Here is a 22,010-nt window from a genome sequence, read left to right as displayed (position 1 = left end):
GCGGCGGCGGCGGCAGCGGGGGACCCGGGGGGCGGCTCGGCTCGGCGGCACCGGACCCTCTCCGTGGGGCCGAATCCTCTCCGTGGGGCCCGGGGGCTCCCCGCGGGCCGGGGTCAGCCCGGGCCTTTCGCGCTCTCAGCCCCCTCGCGCGGCCGCGTCCCCCCCCCCCCGGCTCCCTGCAGCCGTCGGGGAGCTGAACCTGGGCAGGCGCCGGGGGAGCTGCGGTTACCCCCAAACCCTGCCTTGCCGCGGGCACGGGCCGCTCGCCCGGCAGCTCTGCGCTCCTTCCTCCCAGCGCAGCCCCCACGTCGGGGCTCCCATGGGACCCCATCCTGGGGGGGTTGGTGGCACCTGCGGCCCCGCGGGACGGCAGAGGCGCTCGGACCCGGGCCGGGGCCGCGGGAGCCCTCGGCAGGGCCGACCTCGATGGCGCCGCACGTCGGGCGAGAGCTGGGCCGCGTTGCGGAGTCCCAGCGGTGCCTTGCGGGTTATTAATCCACGCAGCCCTGCCACGCTCCCCTCTCGGCGTGCCAGTATTAAACAATTTGTCATGCGCTGGAGTAACAAAAGCAGAAGCCCTCGGCCCAGTGCCGGTCAGCGCCAGCGGCGGAGGAAGGAGGCGGCTGGTAACCAAGTTTCCCCCTCACCACTCGCTGTGGGTTTCGCTCGCAGAATATGTGGTCGCGCAGCAGAAAGCTGTGCAGAACCCCATAAATACAYGGGATACTCTGTCAGGGGAGAAATATTAACCGGCCCCAGGGAAAGGGGGCTTTTGTTGGAAACTCCGCTTCGCTGCAAGCAGCAATGAGCGCTGGCGTGTAGATCTTTCCCCGACAGCCTCTCGTGTTTGTGTTGCACTCTGATACTTCTTGTCAGGGAAACATATCTCTTGGGTGGGAGGAGAGGGAATGGGAGGAATCAGCCACCAGTGCAATAAAAACAATCTGCAAAGGAGGAAAAGGAGGCTCGGAGCTGCTCTGGGGAGGGTAAAAGGCTGCAAATCTCCTCAAATGGAGGGTAAACAAATTGTAGTAATTTGTGAAACCTGGAGGCAAGCTTTTAAAAATAGCATCTTTTATTGGAAGAGATTTGTTTTGCTGAGGTTATGTGGAATTTGGGGGGCGGGATACAGGGACCTGGACGCCTCCCTGGACCTGGCCACCAGGGCGCGTGGCTTTGTGCAAGCCTGGCCCGGCCAGCCGAGCGGCTCCGAGCCCCACGTTGTGCGTGCGCGGGGGCCGTGCGCCCCACGGGCCGCCGCCGTCACCCCCAGCCTCGCCGGGGCGGAGGTGCTGCCCCGCTCGCGGCTGCCCCCGACCCCTCGCCCCGGTGCTCCCGCGCCGCTGCTCTGCCCCGCGCGTGGCACCCAAACGCCTCGCGGTTTTGGTGGTTTCCCCATGGGAACGCTGCTGGCGTTGGGAGCCGCGAAAGCCCGTTCAGGGAGGAGGAGGAGGAGAAGGAGGAAGAGGGCACAGCAGGCAGGGGAAGCGGCGAAGCCCTCGCGCTCGTTTGTAAATGGACCCAGCTTAATATGCAAGTCACTGCTGGGGAAAAACCGAGCCTCATGAAAATGCCATTTCCACACAGTCACTCTTCTGACCATTATCCCACTTCAGACAAAAGCAATTTACTCTGCCTGTAATAAAGCAGGGGTGATAACGAAGCCGGGAAGAGATGTGACAGGCCRCCGTGAGTGAGACGGGCCAGCCGCCCGTCCCTGCTGCCACGGCACAAGCACAAGTGAGGAGAATTTCCAGCAGAGCCGTGAAGCCTGGAGAAACCGTTGAGCTGCCTTTGAGGGCAATAAACCGGGCGGAGAAGCCGCGTATGGGAAGCCTTGCAGGCCTGACGGAGGCGAGAGGCGTGTAACGGGGGGGGGGATGGCACGGACGTCGGCCCCGGCCGCGGCGGCATCGACCCGGGGCAGCGGGCAGCCGCCGCAGGGGCGCGCGGTCGTCGTGCATCTGCTCGTGCAGCGAACGCGCCAGCCTGCTCCCGGCCAGGCGCGCGGCTGTGCCCAGCGAGCGCCGCAGCAAGAGAGGGGCCTGGGGATCCGTACGGGAAGGCGCGTTTGCCCGCGTGAGAGGCAGCGTCCGTGAGCGGGGAGGGGAGTCGCGGGAGGGACACGGCAGCGGGTCCTGCCTCGTCCCTGATGGGCACGGTGAGGGTTTGCGCCCTCGCTTTGCCTTCCGGATGCCCCCAGCACCCCGAATCCCTGCCGGGGTGCTGCGGACACCCCGGGGCTCTGCGCCGTGCACGGGGTGCGTTACCCTGCGTGCGCGCGGTACCGATCCCGAACCCCCCCTTGGCTCCTGCCCCGAAGGCTCGGGAACGACCTGCCGCCTTGCCGTGACGGCCCCGTCGGACAGGGGCTGATGAGCGGCAGAAGCCCGCGAGCCAYGGCAGCGTTTTCTCCGCAAGCCGGGAGTTAGTGCGTGGCCTGCGCCGCCTCCCAGCGCAGCGGGCTTTCGGTGGCGAGTGCTGGTTTAACCCAGAAGGCAGAAGGCTGGTGCATTGGGTCGCCAGGAAGCCCACGCTGGAACGGCAGCCTGAGGCCCCCGTTTCCGATCGATTGATGCAGCGGGTTCCAGTTGTTCCTCTGCCGCCAGCCCTGTTGCGCAGGGAGGATAGCAATTAAGAGAGGAATTGGGAAAGTTCCCTTATTGCTGCGGCCCTCCTGCCGCCTGCGCTGTGCCCGCTGAGAAAGCGCGGAGTGTCGTCCCCCCCCCCCCGCAGCTGGGGAGGAATCGCGGCGGGTGCCGGCACGCTCCTCCTTCGGGGTCCGCAGCCCCGAAACGCCCTGCCCTCCGGGGACGCCTCCGCTCACGGCGCCGCGCGGGAGTCCGGCCACGGGACCCGCCGACTGCCGTGGGGCCGACCGCGCGGCTCTGCCCGGTGCTGCCCCAGTTTTACCACTGCKTTTGCTTCAGGGTAGCTGGCGAGCGTCTGGATTTGGAGCAAGCATTGCTTCTAGACAGATCTCCTCGGGGAGAAACTGCTCCCGTTTGCTCTCCAGCTGCTTCCCCTGGTGCTGGTAACAGGGAGCAGTATCATGTCCCGTGCTGCGGCTCTTTGGGGCTGCTCGGAGCCAGGAGCCGGGCTTTGGGGCTGCTCGGAGCCAGGAGCCGGGCTTTGGGGCTGCTCGGAGCCAGGAGCCGGGCTTTGGGGCTGCTCGGAGCCGGGAGCCGGGCTTTGGGGCTGCCCGTGGGGCCAGGGCACGGCGGCAGGGCCAGGGGATGGCGGCGGGGTGTAGGGCTGCCCCGGGGGGGCTCTGGCATTGCAGTGACGGTGGGAGCTCACCCCTGCGTTTCTGATCAACAAAACCAGCCTGTGTGAGAGCAGGAAAAAGGTGTCGTGGCTTTCCGAGATGCACGAAATACTTCTAGCATCTACCTAGCATCTCCCATCCAGCCCGGCGATGCCCCCTCTCCTCCTCTGCTCTGCCCGTGGCCGGACTCGTTCCCGAGCGGCAGCCCGGGGCTTTGGGCTCCCCTCCTGCTGCGGTGAGGGCTTGGACCTCGGCACGTCGCCCRTGTTTCCTCCTCAGACGCTTCTCCCCGAGTCCCGCAGGCCCAGGGCGCAGCCGTGCGTCACCGCGGGGGGATTCGGAGATGCTCAAGGCGATTTGTGTGCGTGGGAGGAAATGGGAGGGTGCAAAGGAGGGGGACGGAGAGGCTCTTCGGACCGCAGCAAAGGGAACGAGCGTGCGCAGAGGACACGCGGGAGCAGCGTTTGTCCTTCGGTCTCTTCCGAAGCTCCTCGGAGGGAGCCGAGCACCACTAAAGTCTCCTCTGTCTTCCAAAACCTTTCCACCACAGAGGCGCATCCTGGCTCCGCGTGCAGCAAAGGTGTCGGGAGCACCGGCACCCCGGAGAGCGAGACTCCGAAGTGCTGAATCGATAACCGTCGCCCACCACGCTAAACACTGTGCTTTGCTTGAGGGAACGGGGAGGGGGAGCAGCTTTTGTTCATTTTCCTTAATGCATCAGCTCTTTTCTTTTGTTTTAATGTTGGCCAGCAGCTCTGCGAAGAGGCTCTGCAGCGCTGCTGGCCCCAGAGTAATCATGAGAAGCGCTGGCAGGGAGAGAGCAGCCTCCTTTTCCTCCTTAAACTACACTGATCTGTGCTTCTCTAAATCTTGCTGCTTTCCTCCAGCCCCTCGTGCTGCCGGCGTGGGGTAGCGTGCCCGCAAGGGACTAAGGTCTGCTTTGTGCTGCGTTCAGAAACGCCGTGCGGCTGATGTGCGCGCGAATCGCTTTGCCTGCGTCGCTGCTGCTCGCGAGCTGGATGTGGCACCGCGATCCTCTCGCAGAGGGGAAAGCCGAGGGGGCTGGAGGAAACGTGAGCTAGGAACATCGCACTGACGGGAGAATGGGTCCCACAGGGCTTGGTTTGCAGCCTGGCCCTGCAAACAGCTGTGCAGACTTGACTGGGAGATACAGAGCAGCGGGTGTGAGGCAGCGGTGGGGTCAAGGACTTCTCGACGTGGCACTGTTGCTCTTGAGCCCCATGTCTGTCTTGGTGTGTGATGATGGTGCGCCTTGGTGCAGACACATGATGGTTGGTGTCCTCAAACACCCCGCTAGATGTGGTCTGCAGGATCACCGAGACTGGGCTAGAACAGGATGATTTTTTTGGCGGGTGTTTGGCTGCGGCAGATGCTCTGGTAGCACTGTTGTGCTGGGTCTGTATTGAAGGGCCTTCCCGACTCTCCAGGTAGTCGGCAACTCCGGGTACTGGTGACCGTGGGGAGCTTTTATTCCCAATGTATGTGTGGTTTATAGGCTCAGTCGTCATGGAAGAAAAAAAAGATCATATCATGCAACTGCCTGTAAAGCACCACAGCCAAATTTGGGGCGAATACAAAAGCTACATGCCTGTTGGAATAGTTCTGGAGAGAGACGGATTAAAGCAAGGAAGTTGCCTTCAGGAAAGGTGATGTAGCCTCTGAGCTCTGCAGCACGAACAACCCTGAGGTGAAGCAGGCAAGGTTATTGGCTGTGCCACACCGTTGTTTTAGTCAATTCTGAAGGATAACAGCAGGAGACGTGCTACCGAGTTGCCTTGTGGTTCTTAGGGCCACATAAAGCTTCTTAGAGGTCCTGTGCTAGAATAGAGCAGGTGCTGCACTAGCTTTGACACCCCCAGCAAACACCTAGTGACAGCCAGAAATGAGATTGCTGGCTAGCGTTAGTCAGATGTCATTTGGTTTTATGCTTTTCCTTACAAAAACATGTCTAACTTTATTCTGCAGGAAGTTAGAATAAAGCTTGTTTTTCTTTTAAGCTTGCCTTATGTTTCAGCTGAGGTGAATCTAGCAAGGCTGGGATGCTTCTGCTTCCCAGAGGTAACAAATTCAGGCACAGCAGAGCATGTGCAGATAAATCATTTGTCTGTCTGCAGCTGTGACAAGCCAGTGAATCCCGGTAATAGGAGGGGTGTTTCTCACCAGCCTGGTTTGGGGGCTGATTTGCAGGAAAACGGTTGAGGTTTCCCATAGCAGCGTTAAACTTGTACTTCTCTGGCAAGAGGCGCAGCCCATGTCAACCCCATGCTGCTGGCAAGAGAGAGGGCAGCGAGAAGTGGTGAGTGGAGAGACCAGAACAGATGGTTTGGGCTGAAGCACCGAGTGCCATATCTGTGCTGCTGGTTTGTCATGTGTGAGTTCCCCCGAGAACTAAAGGCAAACTAGAGGCAGGTTTGATGGAATGTGTGTATCTGACAGATGATTTTTATTAAGTACTATAACAATCCAGAAAATCCTGCAGCAGCCCCAGGAGTGCTTTGAAGACCAAAGGTAGTATTTCACCTTTTTGCCTCTCCCACCTCCCCCCATCAGGTCAACTTTAACGGTTCCTTTGTACAAAATCCCACCTAAAGTTAAGCACTTGATATGTATTAAAAAAGGGTAAGGGGTAAAAGCTGAACTGTAGCTCTGTCCCACTTAGTATAGTCACTGAGCTTGTGTTTTTTATTGGAAAAACAACCAGGAATAAAGTCTGAACACAAACAGGAAGGAAAGGGGAAGACATATCAAAAGAGCGTGTGTGTGTGTGTGGAGAGGGGGTATCAGCAGCAGTCCCCTTGGTCCCAACAGTTGAGACAAGTTTTGAACAGTCACCTGGGATCCCTAACAGTGATGCACAAAGCTGGTTACATATAAAAATCACACTTTATTGCATTGTTTTTCTTATTTTTGAGCTTGCTTCCAAGTTTACAGTCAAGAATCTGTCCTTTTGCTTTACTAGCATAAAACTTGCACAAGTGTGTGTCGTAAAGCAGCCTGGTGTCAGAAGTCATTCTGGATGAAGCTGACAAATCCAGGAGACGGAACAGTCTGAGAACAGCTGACCTAAATAAAGCAGCATCTGTGGACAGTCTCCAGGGAATGAGTCTGGAGGACTCGGGAGCTTCATGACAACTTCCAGATGAGCGGTAAGGCCAGTTCCTTGGTTCTGGAGTGAAGTCCCCTGTTGCAGGAGCAGATAGGAAGCAGGCCACAAAGCAATATTCTTCCTCTCCATTTACCACATTGCACTATACCCATTCAAGCAAACAGTCATGGCCCCAATGCACTCAGACCACATGTCAGTCTGCGTTGTCTGAACACCTGCACATATACTTGGTAGGCTATGCTGGGATACAGGCAGATACTTCATCTAGTTCTCCTTGAGTGTTGGTATTAAAAATCTGAGAGGTCTAAGAAATAAGCTTAAGAATGGCAGGCAATCTGGAAAACAGGCCTTATGGAGACCAACTTAAAAAAGCCCTTTCTATCTAGTTTTACCAAGAGGTGAAGAGATGACTTGACTGGTGTCAAACGACTTGTGGGGGAGAGGTACTGGAGCAGGTGTTCTTCAGAGTAGTGCAGAAAGGCAGAAGAGTTTGAGCTGGAACCTGAAGCCTGACAAATTCACATGGGAGACATTCAAATTCTTAACAAGGAGTACAATTAACCAGGGAACAAGTTATCTGGGAATGAGGTGAATTCTCAAATGATTTACAAGTTGTAAATCAAGGTTGGCTATTTTTTCTAATGTTCTGTGTTCTGCTACAGCTCAGCTGTAAGAGAACCACAAGCAAGGAAACACAATCCATTTGTGCAGTCTCACCAGCTGGTCTTGGCAAACAGTAAATTATAAAAGAACAGACTCAACGTTTCTAAGAGGATATCAGGATACTGTTGCTCCTGTCAGTAGTGGTGGTGAGGAATTTATTGGAAATGCAACTTTTTAATTTTTGTTTTTCATGTCAGCTGCTATCAGAAAAAAGTTCTTATGTACCCCAAAGAGAATTCTGTCCCTAAGAAGAGTAAAGACCAGAAAATAACTTTCAGCTTAAGTTGTCAGATCATTTTCCAGCTATGAACAGAAGGGAGTATCACAGTTTCTCTATTGACAATGCAAGGAGGCCAGACAGCAGCCGCATTAACTCCCCAGAAGGGAGTTAGGGCTGAAGGGGTAACACCCAACGATCAAGTGTAGACAAGCTACTGCTGGAAAATGACTTTCTTTTCATACTGAAGAAACAGATGATATGACCCTTGGATTTCCCTCCAGCACTGTGTGCAGGGAAGTACAAATCCAGAGGAATCAGGGCAATGTATCTACCTCATTCTCAAACACCCTTTGTATAAAAATCTCTGCCCATGGGGAGGTGTCTCAGCCAGTATACCACATTGGCAACCTCTCCTTTTTCCCCTGGAATGATTCAGGGCTTAAATGATGGGGTTTTCCCCAGGTGAGCACTATCCCAGCAGTTCCTCGTTCCCCTCTCAGCTCCTGCATGGGTCTGTCAAGGAGGAGATGCTTCTCGCGTGCCAGTCTGCAGCACTGCACTCTCTTGTTGCTGCAACATCTCCAACAGGAACAGCACGTTATCGGTGAATTCATTCCGCTGCCTTCCCATTCCACCTAGCTTCACGGGACGGAGGCTGATATGTGGGGGCTCGTACAGGTGAGGGCAGCAGAGCTCGTTCAGGAGGAGCCAGGTGGTGTCGGGGTCCACGTGCATTAAGTGGAGGAAAACACTTTAGAAAGAATGGGAAGAAAGGAAAGGAGAGTAAGGAGAAGGCTTTTTGTTTTGTGCCCAAGAGGGTCATTAACAAACGACTGTGGAAAGCTTTGACATTGTCTGTAACCTTTGACAGCTGAACAGATTTGGAGGCTCATTAGGCAGCCATTAAGATGGTTTCTGTGCCCAAGAGAAGACTACTTTCATGTCTACTGGAAAGTGGGAGAAAATTAGTTATTATGCTAAGCAGTACATTATTGACATCAAACAAGGAGCTGGTGAATAACTGAGCCAGGCTTCAGACTCAGCATGAGGTCTCAGCGTCACAGGAGGGGGTACTAAACTCAGAGGACTGAATCTTCTGTGGGTGAGGCTCATGGGGGCTCAAGGGTAGGCAGCAGAGCAGTGGCCTCTTAGAGCAGGGAGGGAGGACCCCAGGGAGGTCTTGCTACTGTCCTGTGGTAAGCACAGGCAGGTGGAGCCAGGTCACTGGGGAGGTGTGTAGCGGACTCGCAAGCGAATGCACAGAACTCTCTATAAAGCCAGCATGGCTGAGAATAAAAGCACTTCCAGCTCAAACAGAAAGCAATAGTGCTTTGGGGCTGCTGCTGGCAAAAACCTTTCTAAATCGGCCTGTCCTAACGGGGGGCAAGTGCTGGGGAGGTGACTACAGAGTACTGCACATACTACTTACGTTTGGACAGTCTCTCCCACAGAGATCTTAAGAGGTTCTGTGCCTTGTGCATTACCCTGTCTGGTTTCTGGGGAGTGAGTGGTCAACCCAGCCAAACTTCTCTCCCTTTCAGAGGTGTTAAAAATGAGGAGTTTTGTGGACAGCCATCTAGGCTAAGTCACAGGAGAGTTGAATGCTGTACTGGGGGGCTTTACACTTATGTGAGGTCTCTTGCTTCAGAGTCTCTCCTCAGGCTGAGTTCTTATTAACTGCCTCCAAGTTCCTTTCCTTCTGCAAAGCATCTTTCACAGAGCAGGATGTTTTTTTTTAAATAAACCTTCATTAAGAATAGAATGGAGGAAGAGAGAAGTGACAACTTCCAATAATGCTTTTTATTGCTGTGCTGATGGCTTTCACTTTGAATTTCAATATGCCAGGTAAGATGGGGGATTTAACTTTTGAGTAGGCACTTCACACTTCTGACTCCAATTGTGAGCTGCTGTAACAGAGATGCTGCAGATAGGCTTGTTGAAGAACAGGAAGTTTCTAGGAGCAAAAGAGCAAATGGCTAATTTGCATGAGTTACACTTATTCATTCCTTTCTGCCAGTTCTTGTTGTCAGTAACTTTTGGGCTTGGCTAGGTTTGTGTCAGGATTTGATGCACAGAAGGCACATTGGGCTTAACTGGTTATTAAGCTCCCTGGCTGTGCCATGTACAAAATTAAACTAGAATTTACAAGATGCCCTGCCAGCACTGTGAGGCCTCATCCTGTATGGCGCTAAGTACTCTGTGCTCCAGTGGAGACTGAGCACCAAGGGTACTCAGCACTTACCAAGCTTATGAGCCAGCTTTCCAAGACCTCAGTAAATGCCTAGCCACAGATCTTCAGGTGTCTAGCTTCCACTGAAATCAATGGGCCATAGAGGAGAAAAACAGCTGGGGGGAGATAATACGAAAAGAAATTGGAGGGGAGACCTGCTTGTTCCCCTGTGAATTACAGGATAGAATTCCTCTCTAAAATGAAAACCAAAGACTATCATCTGCTACAAAAGCCACACAAAAACAGGCCTGATGGCTGTCAAAACTTTTATGAAGACTTTTATCCCTAAAGTGAGCTTGCTTCCTATCTAGAGCAGGCAGAAATCCTGTTTAGAAGTTCTTATCTCCTCTTGTGCTCTGAAAGGGAGTGGAATGCCATAGGTAATCTGAAAAAGTGAAGAAATGAGATGGAGGCACTAGAAAGCTCCTTCACCTCTTCACAATAACCTCACTGAGGTATGACTCACTTGTTACTCCACGAGCAGCCAAAGAAGTTGCCTTTGTCTGTCTGCTATTAACCAGTTGCCTGTCTCTCCCAGTGCAGGTGTCTGAACAGCAATGAGTGAATACGTTGCCACTGTGAGCCAGTGCCTGCTCCTGAGGGTACCTGCAGTCCCTGTCTGTCATTCCCAGAGGAACACAACGTGAACATGCTCCAAAATGATAGCTGTGCTTGGAAATGACTGTATTGGCAACAGTGCCTTCTTTCTGGGGGATGGCCGGACTCAGGTGAATTCATGGGGATCTCTGTTCCCCCAGCTTTCTATTATTGCAGTTATGGTGACTGGAAAAGGGAGAGCTGGTCTGAACGGAGTGCTAGCCTCCCATGGGTGTCAGACTGAGCAAAAGCGCAAGCAGGCTCGCTAGGGCAGGGTCTAGAGCTTCCACCTGCTGAAATCCCTGTACTAGCTCTCCAAGCCCTGGCAGCTGTCAGCGCTCTCCCGGCCCTGCTGGTGCTCACTTAGCCATGACAGTGTGAGTGTACAGCTGCCCACCTGCTAGGAAACAGCAGGTTCCAGTTGGTTTCCCCTAGCTTCCGAGGGGCTGCTGATGGTGGGCAGCTGCAGAGAAACAATCCTCACTCCTCATGGCTGGGGCTGATAGGAACAGCCAGTGTGGGGAGACTGGGCAAGAAATATGAATCACTGGGAAGTAAATATGGGAAAAGAGAATGTTATTCAGCTGGCTTCTGCTTTTCCAGCACATATATAACCTTACTTCTTACATTCAAAGCAAAGATATCCTGCTCTCCAACCTCTTCCCAATCAGTTGCTCCAGAGAGAGCAACCCTCAAGAGATTAGCTGCTCTCTTGTGCCCATAATGGCCTAAGGCATGTGATTATCTCCTGATAACCTGGAGTGCTGTGCAGCTTAAAGAACAACTTGACTTTTACATTTTCAAACTAACTCTTAGGTAGTTTCTAAGCAACCTGTTTCCATGGCAAAGAATCCTGGGGTTAATCCAGGTTTGTTTTCTGTTGTTGCTTTTTTTACTTAAATATAATTTTATTGAATTTTGCTTTGTGCAGGTGGCTGTTTTAGGGTTTTTCAACCCAGCTTGCAAATGACAGCTGTCAATAAGTATCCAATAAACTACACAGTCAAACCAAAAGAGGTGTCTTTAATGCCATGTAATCAACTTCGGTGTCTAAAAAGGTCCAAAAATAGCTCCTGTTTGTTCCAGTTGTACTAAATAACTTGTTCTATTGGCACAAAGTGGAGTTAGACTATTCTGTTGCTTTGTTTTTTCCCAAGGTCTAAGCAAATCTAAAGCAAGCAGGCACAATGTGAACAGACTGGCAAAAGGACAAGTTTTTCTGACTTTTGCATCTTTGCTGAATGTTAACTAGACACAATTGACCACAGACTTCAGTGACAACTGAGAAAAAATATTTCTGCATCCTGGGAAAAAAATAATCTATATCCAGGATGTTGATCAAAAGGTCATATGGTAAATTTTACAGGCTGTAAAGACTTATTAAAAAGAATTAAGTGTGTTCATTTCAAAACAGCCACTTCAAACTGAAAAAATGCTGAACTGTTCTTTCTGAAAGTGGTGATGTGTGCCAATGACAATTTTTTAATCTCTTTTCCTTCAGTTTTGTTTTGTTTTAAAAGTGAGAAGTCTGTCAGGGATGATGCAAATTGATAAATTGATCAGAATCTCAGTTTTTACATATCGTGACTTTCAGTTTACAGCATCTCCCCCTCTGCCTTGTTCCCTATTCTTACCTCCACCACAAAACTCCTTAGCAGCTCAAGTGCCCCAGCCACTTTACCCACAGCTGCACTGGCTTACTTTCAATAAAAGCAAAGATGTAACTAGTGTTTCCTGGCTTTCCCAAGCTCCTCTTCAGTGCATGTGTGCAATTACTTATTTATTTTTACAAGCTTTGAATAATATTCCCCTCCTGGAATATTACCAGCAGTACTTTTACAATAAAGCCTGCTGTACCATTTTCTCTTCCTCAGACATACTGGAGCTCATTTCTTCCCAGCATCCATTTCTGCCTGTTGAGTATTGCACTACGCTGCATATATCACATTCACTTACTCCCACTGGTTCATCTAATAAAACTACAGGGCCCACAAATGGGATTAAACAGCCTCCCTGTAGCATGATAACATCCCTGGAAGACAGACAAAGCTCTTCCTTTTGCTTTCTTTACTTATTTTTTTTCTTTTCCTCCTTTAAGCTCCAGCACCTTGGCCAAAAGTTCCTGCTTAGCCCTTTATGTGCCTACAGAATCTTCACTTCAGAATCAAACTCAGTCTATTGGAGATACAACTGGCTTTCATAAGAGCTGACCTTGTTCCTGACAGGTCACAACTCATGGATTCAGTTAGAATCCACTAAGGTGAGCAATAGCGACTACTTCTTGTTGGGAAATATCAGTTAGTATAAATCAAAATGGCAAGCTGATTCCAAATATCTCTTTACCTTGTATGATTTCTGCAGTGATAATGCTCGGTTGTCAAGTGACTTATGTTGGCACTCAGGCTGTGGGTAAGATTATTTCTGTTATATCTGTTTTTAGCAGCATTTAAAATGCAGAATTTTTCATGCAGCAGGCTGATAACTTTGCCCTTGCCTAAATACAAAGGGCCTTCCATATGACAGCCTGAGTTAGTTTGCAGGATTATTTTCAGGCACATGGAGAGCAAAGAAAAGGAGTGGGGCTTATAGGAATCTGATGCTTAAACAGCTGGAGAAAGGAAGCTGAAGTATAGCTGAGAAGTGACTCTTATCATGGAACTATAGCTGACTGTTATGGTACAAACTAATTTTGACTGCTGCAAGTCGAAGCCGCATATCATGTGTATGATAGTTAAAAAGTAAAAGTACTGCCATATATGCACGGTTAATATCAGGCCAGACATGATGCGTGTCTTGATGCATGTATGTGTCTGGGCAACAGAGCTACCTGAGCGAGCTGTTCACAGAAGATCTTGCTTTGTTCAATGAAATATGTAATGTATGGTACATTAAAGATGGGGGGGGAGCAACGTGACATGTGGCAGTTTTCACTTAAAAACAAAATAAAAATATTACACAGGAGAAAATTACTCTTGCCTTGAGCTTTTTTCCCCTTTTTCTCCAACCACAGTGAACTTGCTTGACAATAACTTCTAATGACTCTGTCACATCATAAAGCTAATTCAGTATTTCTCCCCCCACTGCTGTTAAATTACACAGCTTTTAGACTACTTTGTTGTGATTTAAAAGCTTAAGATTCCAAATATCTAGATGAATCCTGGTGTTCTGCTTTGCTTACACAGAGGAAAGGTATATTGTATTAAGGGTATACAGTCCTACAGCTAAGAAACCCTTTGCAGAAAGAACACTACTGAAGCCTGCTGCGATGCAATAAAAGCCACTAAGGTAAAAATAAACCTATTCTCACCAGCTCAGGAATACAAACAAAGGTACAGCTACAGCTTCTGAGAGCTCTCTCTGCCTGAACTGCTGCCCAACCACACAAAAGCTTTTCACACCTTGCACACCCCTGGGAGCTCTGCACTCAGGTGAAAGGCAACTGATAGTTTTTCCCTTTCTAATAGTCTGCCCTCTGAACTCTGCAATGCTTGCTGAACCTGCTTACAGCTGGCTTCCTCTCCTGTTAGGGGAAGGGAAGGTTAGCCASCCAGAGAGAGGGTGGCATTTACCCCTTTTACAGCAGATGTGTTTTTCTGATGGTTCTGATCCACATGGATAATTTAATTTTGAACAGGCTTTACTGTCTGAGCTTGCAAGGCTGCCTACTGTTTGGTGTTTCTCTGTTGGTGACAAACAATGAGTTTTGAAAAATACTTCTGAGAAATTCTGAAGTCTTAGGGAACATTCTTGATGTTGGTGGGCGGACCTTGTTGGTTCTGGTGCAACGTTGAAGTCTAGGAGATAGGACTGAAAGAGGTATAAAGCTCCCTTATAAAGAGTCTCTGCAGCAGAGGGGCTGAGGTGATGACACAGCAGTCACGGGGAGGGGGGCGGGAAGGGAAACAGAAGGGTAACAGAAGTAAATCTCAGCCTGCAGAAGGTATTAAGCATGAAACCCACTAGTGATAGAATACATGGGAATGTCTGACACATTCTCCTGTATAACTGTCTTCCCCTCTGCAGTTTTATCCCACCAATGGGCCAAGAGTCCTAAGAATCCTAGTTTACAAGGTGGTTGGCATAAAGCAAGTAGCACATCTTTCTGTCCCCAAATGAATTGAGAGGTAATTTGAAAATAAACTGTAATTTTTGGACAAGCTAATCTCTATAGCTCATTTTGGTAGTAACTGCTACTTCACCAGAGAAAGGGGTTAACTTCCGTGAGAGGCTCTGCTCTACGGGACTCAAATATGCTGGGGGGAGGAATGGGAAAAGGTGTAAAAGAGAAGGGGTTACTGTGCTCTCCCTCCCCACACTCCTTGTACACCTGATGCACCTGCATTTAAGATATATTACCTCTGGGCAGCTTCTTGCAATTTCATGGGTTGTTTGGCGCTGAGGTAGATCAGGCAGGCATCTGCCACTTTATTCAGGTCACTCTCGCCTGCAGAAATGGAACAGAAGAGAACGGTAGGAGGTAACCTACTCAGCTGCTGCTGCCTAATAGGCTCTGCTCTAAATTGGCAGCAAGTGGCTTCTAAGCCTTCCAACTGTCTGACCCAGAGCTCTTCTGACCTGTCCCCTTGAGCATTTGCCGCAGAACTGAGAAAGCAATCAATGGCATTGAGAGAGGACAAGAACAACTAACCAGCAGACCTTTTCCCTCATCAGAGTTACATCCAAAAATTTGCCCCAGGAGAATTTCAGTGGTTTGTTCAGTAGAAGAATGTAATGTGCTGCATTTAAAGGGTCATCCAGAGAGATGCCCCAAAATGGAACCAGTCAACTTATCCTGGAGGCTTATCTGGGCTCCAGTTCTTCAGTTAATTAAGAACAAAGCATGGTCCAACCCACCTGGCTGCAGCAACCCAGGAACTTCACTTTATACCCATTTCTCATGCATAAGTGAGATGAGCAGTCAGATTCTACAGCGTACTGGGAATCTTCTCCACCCGTTTGTTTCTTGGGGAGTAAAGTGACCATCCCCTTTTTATAGGCTCTCAAGGAGGAGAGATTAATGCCCAGCATGACCTGAAAGGGATGAGGCTGGGGAAGATCAGGAAATCAATCCTATGGGGTAGCAGAGGGATGAGAAGCAAGTACAGGCTTGATCAGCTAAGATCAAAGGAGAGAAGTTAAGCCGAGCAGAGATCTCATGCTACCTAATACTTTCCTCAGTACTCACCCATGTCTAACTTCTCGCACAGAGAACCCAGTCCCTGCAACACAGCCAGCTGTAACTTGAAGGCAAGTGTGTGGTTGTACACAGGCCCAGCTCTGGCACTGGCTGGGGCTTGGCTGAGAAGGGAACTGGCCAGCTTAGGCAGGACATCTTTGGAAAACCTTTGCCTCAGAAAGTCCCCACACTTCTGAGCCAGGGTACATAGCACCTAAAGGAGAAACACCAGTTACTGAAGGATAAGTACAGATACAAGTCTGAGTAGGCTGCTCAAGAGTGCTATGCTCAGCAATCTTCACCAGCTCTGGGGGATGAGACATTCTCCCTTGATAGCTGTTTGCAATTGAGAGCAATGTGACTGTACCTGCCACTACTTCCATAATGAGCAGTAGGTGCATGCTTGATGGGGAAGGCCAAGTGATCTGCATCCTGTTCTTCAATTTCATATTGCTAACCTCCCGGGACTGCACTTCCCTCCTCAGCACAGTCAAGGAAAGAGTAGAGTGTGAGGCCTTATTCAGAAATGCTGAAGAAACTTCTGATGGAAGATGCCGTTAAAATATAAATCACCTTTGTGGTTAAAGCAGTCCATCTTCACAAGCATGCCACAGAGCAGAAAGGCCAACTCATCACAGCATAGGGCACCCAGCACTATTGGTGTGTGCCCAGGATAAAAAACAAACTGGACTAGAGAAGAGCCTTAAATACATGCACAACTGAAGGGCTGACCCATGGGGCCAATCCACGTGGCCAAAACCTGGTTCTCTTGAAACTTCACAAAGCTCATGTATGTGGTCTTAGCGTGCAGGACTGAGATCTTGGTTGTGTTGTATTTGACTTACACTGATGCTATACTTCTTCTTCTGAGATTTAGAAGGAATATACTCTTGGGATGTTTCTCATAACAAAACCCAAATGCAGTGCTACTTGTAATGATCCCTTGAACTTCTCAAGTGTTAATCAGCTTTTGTGTAGTGGTCTCTCCATTCTTCTAAGGCAGGTACATGCAAGGTATGGCTACTCTGAAATTCTAGTGTATGGCTCCTGGAATTTGGGGCACTGAAACTTTCCTTTTCTTCATACTGAAGGACTCCAAAATGAATCTCATTCTGCATGGCACAGAAAGCCCTGTAAAACTGTGAGGCTGGCAACCTCAAGTAACATGTTTTATTGTCCAGCTTCCTGATTCAGGAAGAGAATGCTGTTAATTGACAGAGTCAGGAACTCTAAGTGTTGTTATTATAAAGCTAAGTCTTCGCTTTAGGTACAACTGCAACTTCCCCCCCACCAATGCCTCAATCACAAAAATATCCCTCCTCTTCGGACTAAGAAGGTGGGGTGCTTCTAAAGGGGGTTGCTGAGACTGTGGTTCAGGCAAAGGATAAGCTGCACTATACAGTGCCTCCAACAGCTGCTTAGGCTGTAAAAGAACTGTTTTCCCCTTCCCTGTAATAATAATTAATATTGCTATTTCCCGCAGGAACAGTATTAAGGTATGATCTGTGGATAAGCTGCAAGAGTGGTTTCAGTCCACCCACTGCAAGGCGGTACCCCTCTGTTTTGAGACACATTTAAAAATGACCCTACGTGAGTGCTTCTCATGCAGGCCATAGCAGTGGCTTAGCTGCTTGCCTTCTGAGCACCAACTTGAAGGCTGTTGGCAAGGATTCACTGCTGTACCTTGAAGGCTCTGAGCACTGCCAGAGGGTCATCGCTAATCAGCCGGGTGACAAGAGCTGGCCAGACACGATGAGCCATGGGAAGCAGATGGTTTCCATGAGGATGCAGGACAGTTACACAGAGCTCCAGCACATCCAGAACCTGTGCACGAGGGGGTAAGTAACAGACTTTCAGACTGCTGCAGCGCCAGAAACACCAGGCATTCAGGTGGATCCCCAGAGTTACATCAGGGAGCAAGGAGGGTTATAAAGCAAAAGGATAGAGTTTTACCTCAGTATGAACTGGGATCAACCGAACAGTGCACAGAACCCAGGCCTATTCTGAAAGCTACAGGTAGCACAGTGACATAACTCATGCTGGGCTACAGGGGCTGGGCTGGACGAGGACACAATTTCTGGCCTGATCTTGCAGGCTGAGCTATGCACTAGGACCCTGGTGTTGCTACAGAACTCCAGCAGAATCGTCTAGCATGACTGCAGCCTCTGTGGTAAGAATCTGGGTTATGCCTCGCTGCTGCATTTTCTGTCTTGCTTTGCACTTTAAAAGGAGGCCACCTTCAAAGGATTTTTCATAATTAAAAAACCCAGACTTTCAGCCCTGCTTATCATCACCCTAGAAACTTCTGAAATGTTTATCAGTCTCTGCACTACAGGGGCAGAGGAAGGGGGGATGGGAGGCCTAGATGGGAGAAAGATGTTTCTCCTCCAAAGACTGAGGCACGAGACTTAACTGTTACGAGCATCAAGGAAAGATTCATGATACGAAGCCACCACTGAGACTGCATTCAGTCTGTTCTGCGAGTGGCTGCCAGGCTACTCTCGGAAAACTGTCTCCCTTTTTCTTGCCAACACTTGAATGGTCTGTCCTGAATAAGCATAAGGCAGCATTAACCCCATTACAGCAGGAAGCCCAACATGCATCACGTACATGCTGATGAACCACCAGCCCCCTTCGTGGGCACCACCTGTCCCCTCAAAGCCTGTGTCTACTAACCTTTAGCCTCACTCGGAGGTTCCTGTCAGATAACAAGTGGATGCACCTCTCCATCACATCTTTGGCCAGTTGAGCGTGGCTTGGCAGTGGAGTCTCTCCTTCTGTGTCAGAGTTGTTTGGCTCAGGCTTAGCAAGGGGGGGGACCCCATCTGGAAAACAAAACCACGATAATGACTTGAAAGTTCTGAGAGATCCCAATATCCACCCACAACTCTTCTGCAGATTCCCAAATTAGACCTTTGGCATTTTTGGTTTAGGTATAGTCAAGTCTGTGCTTGAGTTCTGCGAGTTAAGTGGCAGATTCAGTGAGAGCATGGGACTGGGGAAAGGATGGTTTGCTTTCTTTACTGGACAGTGTAGTTAGCCTGACATTTGCAGTCTCTCCTCACCACAGACTTCTTTATTTCCCATTGATTTTTATTAAAAATGAAAAGCCTGGGTATTTAAAGATGAAGTATTTAAAGGTCAGGATTGCAGCACAGTCCAGTAAAGAGACAGTAAATGCTCCCTGTATGAATGTCTGCAGGGCCTGCCAGGGCCAGGCAGGAAGGAAGTAGTGTCATCATAAGCCAGGAAAGAAATGGTACAGGGATTCTCAAGGTGAGGGGAGGAAGATGCAATAGGATTTTGGAAAGAGGCAACTTTGGGTCCTGAACCTCATGTGCAATGCCCTATTATGAGGTGAGGAAAAGCACAGGTTTTTTGTGTCTGAGAGCTAAAGCAAGCCTTGATCTGCAACCATTTTACCTTCTTTTTTTGTTTGCTTTCCTGAGCGCAGAACTAAGCAAAAACACCCAGTAGCACCTTATATGGGCTAAAGTCTGCTCAAAGCGTACCCGAGATGGCCAGGAGTGTGGTAGTATTTCAGCCTGGTCCCAAGTCCCCCATCTGGCAAAAGAAAACCTCAGAGGTCCCTGTCTTTCCCTAAGTTGAACATACTGTTCCCCAGTCTTGTACAGTACAGACCTGCCTCCTCATCATCTGTGTCAGGGAGATTGCCCTCTGCAATCTGCTTCTGTCTGACATAGTCAAGGAAGAACCGCTCCACTTCTTGCCTTGTCACAAGCTGCTGCTGCTGCACCTGGGACAAAGTTCTGCTCCGCCACTCAGCAGTCTGCCCTTGTTGGTGTTCCTCGCTGCAGGATGTTCCAAACCACTGGACTGCAAAAGAGGAACTGATAAGTCACAAAGCAGTCGTGATCCCCTCCTGCAAGTCAGCAAGGTACCACAGATTCCTTGAGAGAAGAACATGACTTAAATCTCGTGGGACTGAACTGCAGAATGAGGTACCAGCTGTCAAATCACCATGACCTCCCTGATAGTATAAGAAGAGAATGCTAAAACCCTGATGTAGACAGGGATACACCCCATGTGCTCCTACAGAACACTTATGGGAGGAGTAAATCCATCCTTTCTGAACTGGCACAGGCTATGGTCCTACAATGCTGAAAGTCAGTCAAACAGGAAACTGGCTGTGGATAATGACCACTGTCAGCAATCTTTGCCCGAGAGCTGGCCCATCAAGCAAAGCACAGCTGTCACCATGCTGCCGTATCTCATCTACTTGAAACTGCCTTTGGAATGTCCCATTGTAAGTTGAAAGGTCAGAGACAAGTACCCTTAGCGAAAGTAAGACTGAATTATGCAAAGTAAACATCATTTAGATACCTAAAGCTGCCATTAATGAGTAGAGGACCCTGAGGAAAGTGGAAGCCTGGTTATCATAAGACTGATCAAGTGTAGACAGGACATCTTGGATGACATCTTCCACCAGCGGCAGCAAGCTGACATCTGAATGCCTCAGCATAGTGTCAAGGACCCGGGAAGCATGTGGCTGATGTGCCAACTGGCGCAAATTCAAGGAAATCCCATTCACCAGATAGTCAGAGTTCTCATTAATCAAACACTGCAAGGAGTCATAACTGCAGGCCTCACATATGTCTACCAGTGTCCCCATTGCAGTCTCACTAATGAGCAGAGTCTTGTCACCAGCCTTTTCCAGCACAGGGTAAAGAGCTGATAGTAGAAGCAACCGGAAGTCTTTCCCTAGGACAGCAGCAAAACAGCCGATCCCTTCCAGCTGGATACAAATCTGCCAGATGTTCCCATTCATAGTGCGGGTAGAGAGGTGCGGGTCTGAGGATGGAATAAGAACGCTGCTGCGTGCACTGCCTGGACTGGCAGGAAGTTCTGAATGCTGCACGGAGAACTCAGTACCAACTTCTTCTGTATCAATACTAGTGATCAAATACCAGTTTGCCTGGTCTGTGTATTCATCAAGAATGGATGTTATGCTCCCTTTGAGATCGTCCATGTTCACTGAATCTTCCCTTTCATGAAGGACATCTACCCCCACTCCAGCAGCTCCTGCAATCAACTCATTGAGGACCATAGCAGACTGCTTTCGGTACATGACAGACTCAGTGTACAGCCCCATGAAATGATCCACAAGCAAATACAGGTTCCCATAGTAGCCAAGAACCCGACAAACTTGCTGAAGGAGCTGGAAAACTTTCTCCTCTGTGAAGAAGCGGAAGTACTTCTTCTGACACTTTCCCTTCTGCAAGCAGCCCGAAGGTTCGTACGAGCTTTCAGAACCCCAGCGTCGGTCTTCCACAATCTTCACGTCTGTCACATCCAACTCCAGGACTTGCATCAGCGCTTTGGAGAGACGGTGGAGGTGGGCTACAGAATTGAGGACAATGTTAATCTTGGGGCCCAGCAGCTTCAAATAGCCAAGTAATAAGCTCAGAGTAGAAAATTTGCCCTGGTCATCCTGAGAGTTCATCAGGCGAGGAAGAGCGGTGGCAAGGGAATGGAGGTTCTCTGACAAAACATCAGCAAGAGCCCTGTTTTCTGTTACTATCCTCTGTTCTGCAATGCTTTGCAGAACCTCATTACACCTGTTTTGGACTTCGCTGTTTTCATCATTAACCAGCCCAACCAAGGCCTTTAACAGATGACTGAATGAGTCCACCAGCGACTGCCGGCAATTCTTCATTAAGTGATGGACAAGTTCTACCAGCTCCAGTTTCACTTTCCAGTGGGGGTGAACTGAAGAAGATTCAACTATCTTATGCATGAGGAGAGTGAGTTTTTCTGCAGTACTTTTACTCCAGTCAGGTCCTCTATGGATCATGAGTTCTGATATTCTGCTTTGTTCCACTGACAGCTTTTCTTTATTCTTTGGGACTCTTGATAGCTGTTCATCAGACATTACTAAGCCAACAATCTGGTAGAAGAGTCTGATGGCAGAAACAGTGGTTGTATGGCCTTGTTTGATGTCTCCAGTAATAACCCGAGATAATGTAATAGAGACCCCAGGCAGAAAGGAAGCAAACAAATCCCCGCATTGTTGTGCCCCATCTTCATCTAGGTGTCGATGCTCCTGGCAGTCACACTGCAGAATTAGGACCTGTAAACACTTCAAAGCAGAGATCTTAATTTGCTTTGCTTTTTCTTGTTCTGCTAGGCCCAGAAGTAAAGATACAGCAAATCCTAGGAGAGGAAGGGTGGAAGGTTGATACAGAGACAAGATAACATCCCCATAAGCCGAATGCATCAGGGTGTGCAGCGCTTGGATTACAGCCAGCTTTAACTCCTCCGACAGCAAGGCTGGTTTGTTCAAGGCAGAAGGGGGAGAGAGGCACGTACAGAGCTCGGAGAAAAGCTCCTGCAGGAGCTCTTGCTTCTTCACRCAGGTTGCTGCGAGGACGGAGGAGATGCACTGCACCACGCTCTGCACCAGGCGCTCCTGCTTGGGTCCCGGCACCTTGAGGGCAAAGCGCAGCGGGAAGAGAACGTACTCCTGCAGCTCCTGGAGGGCCGGGGCGCTGACAGCCCCGAGGCGGGCCTGCAGCTGCGCCACGTTCTCCCAGGTCTGGGCCTTGGTCAGCTGGACGCAGACGGGCCGCAGGGCCCCGAAGGCCTCCTGGGGGGTGTCAAAGACGGCCATGCTCCGCGGCCGCCCCTCCTGCGGGACAGGAAAGCAGCGCTCAGAGGCTGCGGGAGGGCCGCTCCGCTCCGGGGCCTGCGAGGGCGCCGCGCCGGGCC

At 50.1% G+C, this 22,010-nt stretch overlaps 2 protein-coding genes across 4 annotated transcripts in view; one reads left to right on the top strand and one right to left on the bottom strand.

The window, feature by feature from the left end:
* Positions 1–6,153: 6,153 nt before the first annotated feature.
* On the bottom strand, positions 6,154–21,982 carry TTI1 (TELO2 interacting protein 1). Of its 3 annotated transcripts, none has more exons than XM_026055878.1 (7): positions 19,626–21,979; positions 18,924–19,118; positions 17,958–18,106; positions 16,965–17,105; positions 15,291–15,495; positions 14,462–14,549; positions 6,154–8,029 (listed from the first exon to the last, which is right to left on the bottom strand). In XM_026055878.1, the coding sequence occupies exons 1-7, from the start codon at positions 21,910–21,912 to the stop codon at positions 7,795–7,797; spliced, it is 3,300 nt and encodes a 1,099-aa protein (XP_025911663.1). In that variant the 5' UTR covers positions 21,913–21,979; the 3' UTR covers positions 6,154–7,794. The 3 variants fall into 3 exon arrangements, 2 of the variants coding, with proteins under 2 accessions (XP_025911663.1, XP_025911672.1); XM_026055887.1 differs by lacking the exon at positions 6,154–8,029 and adding an exon at positions 8,044–9,232 and having other exon boundaries at positions 19,626–21,981; XR_003251930.1 differs by lacking the exons at positions 6,154–8,029; positions 14,462–14,549 and adding an exon at positions 15,649–15,822 and having other exon boundaries at positions 15,410–15,495; positions 19,626–21,982.
* RPRD1B (regulation of nuclear pre-mRNA domain containing 1B) overlaps positions 21,911–22,010 on the top strand; it is a 28,688-nt gene continuing 28,588 nt past the window's right edge. The window contains exon 1 of the mRNA XM_026056949.1: positions 21,911–21,923. Coding sequence (XP_025912734.1) covers positions 21,911–21,923 — 13 coding nt within the window. The remainder of the gene's footprint in view (positions 21,924–22,010) is intronic.

This window comes from Apteryx rowi, unplaced genomic scaffold (genome assembly GCF_003343035.1).
Source record: "Apteryx rowi isolate R43461 unplaced genomic scaffold, aptRow1 scaffold_0, whole genome shotgun sequence".
Classification (NCBI taxonomy): domain Eukaryota; kingdom Metazoa; phylum Chordata; class Aves; order Apterygiformes; family Apterygidae; genus Apteryx; species Apteryx rowi.
Note: the sequence above shows the minus strand (reverse complement) of the source record. Positions and strands in the feature narration are given on the sequence as shown.